The sequence below is a fragment of the Gavia stellata genome, chromosome 3 (genome assembly GCF_030936135.1).
Source record: "Gavia stellata isolate bGavSte3 chromosome 3, bGavSte3.hap2, whole genome shotgun sequence".
NCBI classification, from domain to species: Eukaryota; Metazoa; Chordata; class Aves; order Gaviiformes; family Gaviidae; genus Gavia; species Gavia stellata.
In genome coordinates, this window is record NC_082596.1 from 30,428,342 (window position 1) to 30,437,825 (window position 9,484).

At 36.6% G+C, this 9,484-nt stretch overlaps 1 protein-coding gene across 1 annotated transcript; it reads left to right on the forward strand.

Annotated features, from left to right (window-relative positions):
* Nucleotides 1-463: 463 nt before the first annotated feature.
* LOC104259241 (carbonic anhydrase 1) lies at nucleotides 464-7,648 on the forward strand. Its single transcript, XM_009814572.2, is given in 8 exon segments — nucleotides 464-500; nucleotides 714-852; nucleotides 854-909; nucleotides 2,096-2,214; nucleotides 4,142-4,237; nucleotides 5,124-5,186; nucleotides 6,187-6,342; nucleotides 7,538-7,648. Coding segments are annotated over 8 exon segments (777 nt in total).
* Nucleotides 7,649-9,484: the final 1,836 nt, after the last annotated feature.

Below are 9,484 nucleotides of genomic sequence, written 5' to 3' on the forward strand. Positions count from 1 at the left end.
ACACAGCTTAAATCATTGACATGGATTTTCCAAAAGGCTGAGCATCCATTGCTTTCTGTGTAGTCTGCACCTTTATACCATAATTATCCTTTGGATTGTGAAGATTTAATGTAAAGGTCTTCTTTGGACAACTTTTGAAGAGTTAGAATGATGTAGATTTTAATTTGGCCTCTAACATATCTGTCTTAATATATATACTGAATCAAAAAGTAAACAGACTGCAGACCACACTGTTTCCTTATTACAATCCTTTCTCTTATCACAGTTTCTCATGCCATTCTGAAATCATATAAAATCAATAAACGTTTGTTAGAAAATATTACTGTCTTTAAGCAGGCATATAAAAGCCCAAGTGTAAGTTAAAAATTCAGAAGAAAATCAAAGCAGAGTTCTTGTCTTAACAGCTTTCATCAGCACCAGTAGTTTCTTTTTAAAGAAGACAGTACCTTGCAAGGAGAAAAAAATGGCAAGTTTGAACTGGAGTTATCAAGGCAACAATGGTAAAAGCTATCTTTAATAGAAAAGCAGATTTCTTTATAATATATTGAATATTTCTTTCTTTTCCTTATAAAAATTCTTCAGAATTACATGCATTATTAACATATCAAGTATCCGTATTAGATATACAATTGGTTGCAAGGGACGTGTCATGAATTCAGTTTTGGCACAGAATTTGAAGTAGAAAACTTCAATTTTTTATTTATTTTCCCTAGGACCTGACCACTGGCACAAGTTATACCCTATTGCCAACGGAGACTGTCAATCTCCTATTGATATTAAAACCAAGGAAGCCAAAAAAGATGCACCTCTGGGGCTTCTCCGGATCACTCGGAAACCTTCCACATGCAAAGAGTGTCAATGTTGGACATTCATTCCATGTGAATATTGAGGATAAGGACAATCAATCACGTTAGTAAAAAGGGGATCTGGAAAGGGGTATGTGAGACATTTTCTTATTTCATTCTCTTTTTCTCTAATTTATGTAGAAAACAAGGCGAGTTGCCTTTCAGGAGTATTCATATAGATTAGGGCATGCTTGCTAATTTTGTTACACTAGTTGGCAACACCCTTTAAATGTTACAGAAGATCCAGATTATGTTCTTTAAAATTAGGACTTGTTGGCAAGTGTTCTTGTGTTAATGGCAAAAGGACTGGTAATTTCCCAGTAGGAAACCTCCAGGATAATCACTCATTTGGGGAGAGGAAGATAGATAGGAGAGTTTCTAAACACAGTTACTCAGTTGTGCTTTTTTTTTTAATCAACTTGCCGTGGGAGATTTATACATATGTAAAAGTTACTCACAGTATAACTCCATATGAAATCACTCTGGACTAGGCTTTTTTCCTCAGAGAGTCTTACTACCTTGATAGCAAAGGAGGAGATTTCTTTGTACTGATGTATAATATCGCAAGTGCTGCAAAAACTCCAGGGACATATTTCTAAGCATCATGCACAATTACAGGTGCCTGTCACCACAGTGGGAATCGATACACATTTATGTGCCTGTAAGCAAGGAATTAATGATAATGACCAATAAACAGTGTCAATAACATCCAAGTACACCTGTGGAATCTCATAATCTAAATTCAGAAAATGTCAAGTATCTATAACTGTTACTTCTGTGAAGAAAGCGACCTTCAAAATACTGTCATAAATAATACAAATTTTAGTGGGAATTGAATTCCATGAGGTAGGACTGTTTCTTCTGCAGTTATTAAAATCAAATTACTGTTTCTGGCAAACTGCTGTTTTTCTGCATTACTTTTCCTTTTGTTTTCTCCCTGGAGTAGAAGGTGTATTCACATATATTTCACCTAAATTTTGGAACCATATTGAGGATACATGCAAATGTACTATAACCAATGCACTCATATACATATCTAGAATTAAAATCTTCAATAACTTCGGCTTAACTGCACAAACTGGTGTTTCGTTTTTTTTTCTCCAAATGTTTAAAAATTACCTAATATCAAAACATGTTAACATGGAGAAACTGTTAACTGCTTGCACGTTATAAAATCTTTGAAATCTTTAACTTGCCTGTCAGGAATACTTTATTGATTAATGTTTTTACCTTACTTCATGCATTTGCAGTGCTGACAGGTGGACCTCTCACTGGAACATACAGATTGCGGCAGTTTCATTTCCATTGGGGCCAAACAGATGAGCAGGGTTCAGAGCACACAGTGGATGGAAGGCGATATGCCTCAGAGGTAGAGTCAATGAAAGAAAAGTCGAAGTCACGTTTTCAAAGTCCGGTCACATGCATCATCCCTAGGAAAAAAAAAAAAAAACATATGTAGATAGCTTCAATAATTATTTTATTTTGCAAAAGCAATACCATCTCTACATATGCCAAGTTGACTTTGCAAGAGCAAATCGGCTTTTGTGGTCAGTACTTATTAATCTAAATTTGGATAATCTAAATTAATATTTAAATAATGAAATAGGGCTGAACGCTGCAGGGGTAAGAGTAAGTAACAACTGCTAAATGTTAAAAAGGTCAGCTGTACAAGTACATTCAGCTCAGTACTAAATCAGCTGCTTTTTAGAGTCTGATCGCCCAATGCCCCACTACAATTGTAGCTGGAGCTCCTCAAAGCTACAAGCATGCTGATCACTGTAAGGTGGGTTTTTTTCTGGCTTTTCAAGAACAGCAAATAAGAAGGAAACCCAGAAGAAATTAATGAAGAGAAAGAGTTAAAAAGGTAATCTAGTAAGGGCTCCAGCAGCTGTCAAATACGTTAAATGTCTTCAGATAATGAAGTAAGGTCTGTTTTACAAAAATTAAAAAACACCTCCAAAGTAACAGATTTTATTTGTTTTCCAGTGTCTTAGTGTCCTGCTAATAGTCATCAACATGCCAAGAAACAATTCATGTTCAATCCATGTAATGTTATCTTTGGCAGCTTTTTAGATTTTAGGAACATTACAACATGACAATCTAATGGGATGGATTATACATTTTTAATTTAGGCATTAGAAACACACAGCCAGAAGTGTGTTCCTAATAGGAAATTTTCCACTGTTGAGAGTGCTAAAGCTATCTCATTTGATACAGCCAAGATAAGAAAGGGTTGTCCCTTTAGAATTGCTTTCTGCTGTAAAGAGATAGTGCACTTAAGCTGTGTTTAAGCAGCACATGATTAAGTGTTTATTAGTTTGCTTTGAATCAATAGTTTAAATATGTTGAAACAGTGAAGATGTTAAGTTGAAAAGACTGGAATTCAGCTTTGAAAAATACCAGACATTTTTAAAAAAATCTGATTTAAATCAAAATTTTAAAATTATATGTATTATACAGTAATTTCCATGTTCTGTCTCTATATTTTAGAATCTCCTCCTTGTATTTTATGAAATTTAGATATTCTCTGTGACCATGGTGCTGAAGCATTATACAAATAATCCTGGACTAAACTATTGCCATAGACTTAAATAGTTGCTAAGGAATTGCTAAGCATATTCATAGGTGAGAAGGTATTTAAAGAAATTATTACGATTTCCAAGTTCTGTAATTTTTTGGGAATTTGTATTTCGCATGAAAAATAGCTCAAGATATAATAAGCAACATACAAGGATGTACAAAAGTTCCTCAAACCTCTATTAAAGGAAACACTGTGAAAACTGAAAAGTTGTTGAAATATCTATGTTGAATGTAAACTATCCACAGCCATGATGTTCATGGCCCTACCATCAATCTTTTCCAGTAAATGGGACTATTGTGAATAAATATTGCACCATGTGTAACAAAGTGGTTACGCGCCTCAAAATGCTATTTAATGTATTACATTTTTAAAGACATGGAAATAAAGGCATGCACAGGAGACTGTTAGCAGTAGAGTTAGAAAAATATATGTCCCTTGTAAGTTGTGATTTTCCACATCTCTGTGTCCTTACCCCTAAATTGCTTTTAGAAATATGTGCAGTTCTGCCTACCCCAAGACAAAGCCTGGGTATGAGTCCTGACAATGCCAGGGCAATTCAGCAGAACACCGTAAGTCTGCAGGCGTTCACAAGCACGTTCTCGGTTTCACGGTCAGACCCGAAGAGTGCAGAGTGGTGTTTCTAACTATTTTACTCTAATTGCGATATTTCTTTGTAATAGAACCAGCAAAAATGAGCCTGTCAATTGCTTTTTAGCTTCATCTCATGCACTGGAACGTGGACAAGTATTCGAATGTAGCTGAGGCTTTCGACAAGCCAGACGGCTTGGCAATTGTCACTGTTTTCCTGAAGGTCAGTTACTGACATACTGAAAACACATGTGCCTCTCTTCCCTTTCCTTATCGAAACTGCAGTTAGTGATGAGGGCTAGGAAAAACATGTCTTTGTGTGAAGTCAGTGGAGATAACCGTCACTTACCCTGATTTAGCCCATGTTGCCAGCTTTGCCCATGCTTCTGCATGGGTGTTTTACCCAAATCCCCATTTCATCCACAGAGCCTTCAAGAAGAGCTCTACTTTAAAGCATGGGTGCTAGTGAGCTTGTGGTATTTTGTCCACCTTTGTAACAGGCAATGCTCACACCTTTTATGTTTGCTTTCCACTCCATGTACAGCTATGTGAACTTTCACGGAAAGACAGTTTGAATCACATGTGCTAATAATGTCTATCAATCAGAAAAGAAAATTCTAAATCAGAACTCCAAGAAAACTTGAATCCATGCACATGACATATTTAGCCTTTCAAAATCAGCTGAGGCAGGAAAAAGAATTCCTTATTATTAAGGACTTTGTTATATTAAGGCAACATCATAAAATAATATTATATATTATTTTATACTGATAAAATATAATTACTCATAGTTCACATTGCAAAAAAGGTACCAGCAAACCCATCTCTCTGAATGCTTTCAAAGTGAATTTCAAGGATAAGCACATATGATCAAAGCAATCATATACTTCTGAACCACAGATTATTTTCACACTACTGTTTACATTACTCTGCAAAGCAGAAGCAAAACTTCCTGTTATTTCCTCAAAAGTTCTAAATTTTGTCTCATTCATAGTGGGTTTGCAAATCTAAACTAAGCAACATTTATAAAGCATATTGTTATTCTTGATTCTGTTAGAATAAAATTATTGTTACATATTTAGGATTTTAAAGTACTTTTTTATTTACAGCTTGGCTTATGCAATGAAAACCTGAAGGGTGTCTTGAAGGCCTTGGATTCAGTAAAGACTAAGGTAAACATCATCACAGCCTGATCATGATAATATACAGAGTAGTTAAATTAAAATCTATGCAGTCTCTCATCTGCCTTTTTGAAGACTCCAGAATAACGCAGGGGTTCAGATGAAGGAGGCTGTTGAGATGTGGGAGCTGAAAGCCTGATCCTGGACATGAGTTTGTGGGATCCCGTAAGATATTTTGTATTGTTGCAGCTCCACTCTGTAGACAGCTATGGGCTCTTTGTGTAAGAGTAAGAGAACACAGTTCCTGATTCCTACCTAATCCTACGCTTCCAACCATCTGTCTCTCTATTTAAAATTACCCCGGTGTCCACCACCAGCACAGTCTCACAATAATGAAACTGAAGTTTCGCTCAGTTGAAGGAGGGGAAAAAAAGGTAGAAGAAATAACACCAGAACTACATTTTTCTTAAGCTGTCTTGTAAAGCAGTGACTATTCCCACTAAGCATCTCATAAAGGCACAAGATAAGCAGAGATATAATCTGAATATCTGAATTTTAGTGAAGTATGTTAAAAATACAATACAGCATCTCCCACAGGATTTTAAACAGGAATGTAGACTTTGACCCTGAACATGCAAACATTATCAACATGTGTGAGTCCTCCCTTTAGCTTCAACAGACAGCTGAAAATTAATTATGCACTGAAGGGTTTTGCTTGCTCAGGAGCACAGAGTTCAGTATTTTGGAAAAAAAAAACCAAACCACAATCTTTAGTCAGTGATGACTGAATTCTTTGGTATCTGATACCGTTTGAGGGGGAAGTTGTTTTTTGTTTGGTTTTTTTGAGTAACACTGCTCACTGTCAGTGGTGCCAGCCTAGGTGCATCGCAGTGTCAAACATCACCAGGGCGAGCAACTCACCTCTGATGCTATGAAAAAACACTACTGTTTTGAAATTACCTTCTCTGATTTAGGAACACACTTTCTTGTAGCCTGAGATGTAAATCCTATCTTATTCATGGGTTTCATTAACACAGCGTATCTTCGACAGGGTAAGCAAGCTCCCTTTTCTGATTTTGATCCTTCAAGCCTACTGCCTAAATCCATGGATTACTGGACATACAATGGCTCTCTGACTCATCCTCCCCTCCATGAGAGTGTCATCTGGATTATCCTTAAAGAGCCAATTACTATCAGCTCAGAGCAGGTATGATATTACAAAGAACAAGACCCTTCTTATCTCTTAGCTTCAGGGACATTATCACTTTAAATTGTGTTGCTGCATTTTATTAGGTTTATTTGTCTCATTTTTACTGTAAAATGAGTACTACCTTTACACCACATTATTGCTCTTAAACAACACTTATGATTCTGCCTCAGGCAGGTTAGGCTGCTCACACCTTACAAAGTCTTGTGGGAACTGAGATAAGATTACTTCGGATTAGTAGAGTTGCTTCCATTGCTCCAGGAAAGGTGATTTGCTTATTTAAACTCCCTTGCAGTGCTGTGTCTCCCAAAGCAGAAGCCAGGCAGAAAGCTGAATTCCTACCATTTTCATTCCTACAAGACCTCCCCCCCCCCAAGTCATATTCTCATCAGATCTCAGCCAAAAACCTGCCTGAGCAGGGAGTTTTGTGATGTGCCACAAGAACAAAAAATCAGAGTATAGTTCTCCATTCAGTGCTATCGTAGAGTGGTTAGGAGCTGTACCAATTGCTTTATCATTGCATAATTTCCTAATAATGTCTGTTGGACAAGCTAAATATCCCTCACTGGCCTTACCAAGGTAAGTATTCTTTCTGTTCTCTTATGAAACTGACTTACGCAGTTAAATTATTGCCACCTGTCCTTCCAAAGGTGTTTGAATTACTATCTTTCCAGATAAGGCTAGTTAAATACTTTGAATCTTTGAAAATAAAAAGCACGCATGTAGAAATAAATTGGGTATTATGAAGATCCTTAATATTTGTTCAAGGTGTTATTAATTGGGCTATTCAATGGATTGGGGAGAGAAATTAAGTACAAATAGTTTGACATAAAAAGCAATATTTAAAGCAAAGTTGTGTTAGTTCTAAGGCACTGTTTTTTACTTCCACAACTGGTGATATTTTTAATTTATCAAACCCCAGATTTTTTACATAGGTGATAACACAGTGGTATCAGTGTCTGAAAGTTTCTGTGACAGTTGGATATAGGGGTGAATAGGATATTCAAAGATGGTTATTTGTTCCAGTACTTCTGTGGCAGCATAAACCCTGACTCACTACTGGATTAATTCAATGTTATGAAGCTTACTTTTTTTAAAAAATAGAAAGTTAGTTGGGAAATATAACGATTTCTCACTGACATGCAATATAAAAGTGAAAAGCTAAATATATCCCTTCCTTCCTCACCCCATTTAGCTGGCTCAGTTCCGCACAATCCTGTCTTCTGCTGAAGGGGAAGCATCTTGTCCCATACTGAGCAATTACCGGCAACCCCAACCGCTGAAAGGCAGAGTGGTGAGAGGCTAATTCCAGACAGTCAAAGCAAATCTGGAGCACAGTCTGCTCATCAAGAGCAACACATCCAAACAAAGACTATGAAAAATCTACCAAAGAAATGAGTACGTGAATGGGTTCTTAGCTGCAGTATTCCTGTCCTGCCATAAACTGTTGTAATTCACTGTGGCATTCGGCAAGTGTTTTTACTGGAATTGATCTATATTCTTTTTGTGGTAGGCAACTGATCTGTTTTAATGCATGACTTTTAACAGTGGAATGTACTTTAAAATTTTTAATGAACCTTCACATTCCTTCTGATGTACTAAGTAAACCATGGTGATAAGAATCGAAGTAATTGTTCAGAGTGAAACTAATCAGTACTCAGCTTCCCACAAGGAGAGTTTATGCAACTGTATGAGGTGTCTGTTGTTTTCTTGCAATGAAATTGCTACTGTTAATGGCAATGACTAATGGGTTATTGTTGATTTGGCTAATAAAAATGGTTTCTTTTTCTAGTTTAGCTGATATATGCCTGATTAAAATTAAATTCATAAAGAACGCACTTTGAAATGAAGTAATATTGTAACAGTGCTATGCTATCAGTGTTTTAAAAGAAATTGTGTGATCATCGCTGTTTTATTTGACCTGCAGATCTAATAAAGGATTATTAGACATATGTCCATGGAAAAGTAAAGCACCTTGGTCTGGCTGTACATTTAAGTCACACACTTACGGCACCAGTTTAACTATTTCTCAAGCCGAGCAGTATTCAGCTTTGCAAATGGCTCCAGCAGTGCCAACTGAATTATTTAATAGCCAGCAGTGGCAAAGGTCTGAAGAAGATAAAGTCAGAATGTACAAGGAACAACATAAAGCGTTAGAGCAGAAATTAGGTTTCCAGTTGACCCCATTATGTAACTTAAATGTTATTTGACTGAAATGAATTAGTACCTTCATTAAATTACGTGACTATCATCTGTTGGGGTTTTGCAGCACATGTTGCTACAGGTATAGTTTCTTCTTTAACATCTGCATGCCTTTGACTATACAGTAAAAGCAGTGCTGTAAACATTTACAGTTCCTCACAATTCCTCTATAAAGTACAGAAAATTTTCAAATCCATGTTCCCAACATATTCAAAAGCTTAATTGCTTTAAATGCAAAAGACCGCCTCTGCTGCAGGCAGCTGCATTCAGTGGGACATACTCCTAGGTCCACCTTTTCAGCTAACCGGTGTGTATATCCAGCAACAGGATAACTAAGGCCTTGGTCTGTGAATCACCACCATAATGTAGTGGCAACAATTATCATACCAGAACATATGAAATAAATAACTAGTTACTTGCCCCAATCAAATTATCTTACACCTGATTGGCTTGTGTACCCTTGCTGCCTTGTGCCGTTAGCCTGTTAAGCACGATGACACAAGTCAAGACTCTCACTTAATTGGGTGCAATGTGTTTATAAGAAACACAAAAAATCATACCAAGACCTCTCTTTATTCCATTCCAAAACAGGTGGCACATTTACGGCTAACTTTCTGTATGAAATAGGTTTTGAGGTATCACAAGCAATTTACACCTGAAAAAAAGGAGAGGTCATTTAGTCTTATTCTCCTAGCTTGGAACTAAAGGAAAAATTGTTAATTGAAAGTGCAGAAGAATGAGCACAAACTGCAGGTAAGCACATGGCAGCTAAAATGTAATATTAAGGTTAGTCTTAGGCCTCCACTTTTACGAACCAGAATCTCCCTTTTTTCAGAAAAGTTCCTTTCCTAATAATATCAATCCCTGATGCAGAATCATGAGCAAAATGGGAGCTCACCTATGAGCATGGAAATCAGGACCTCAGTATTCAAAAGCAGTC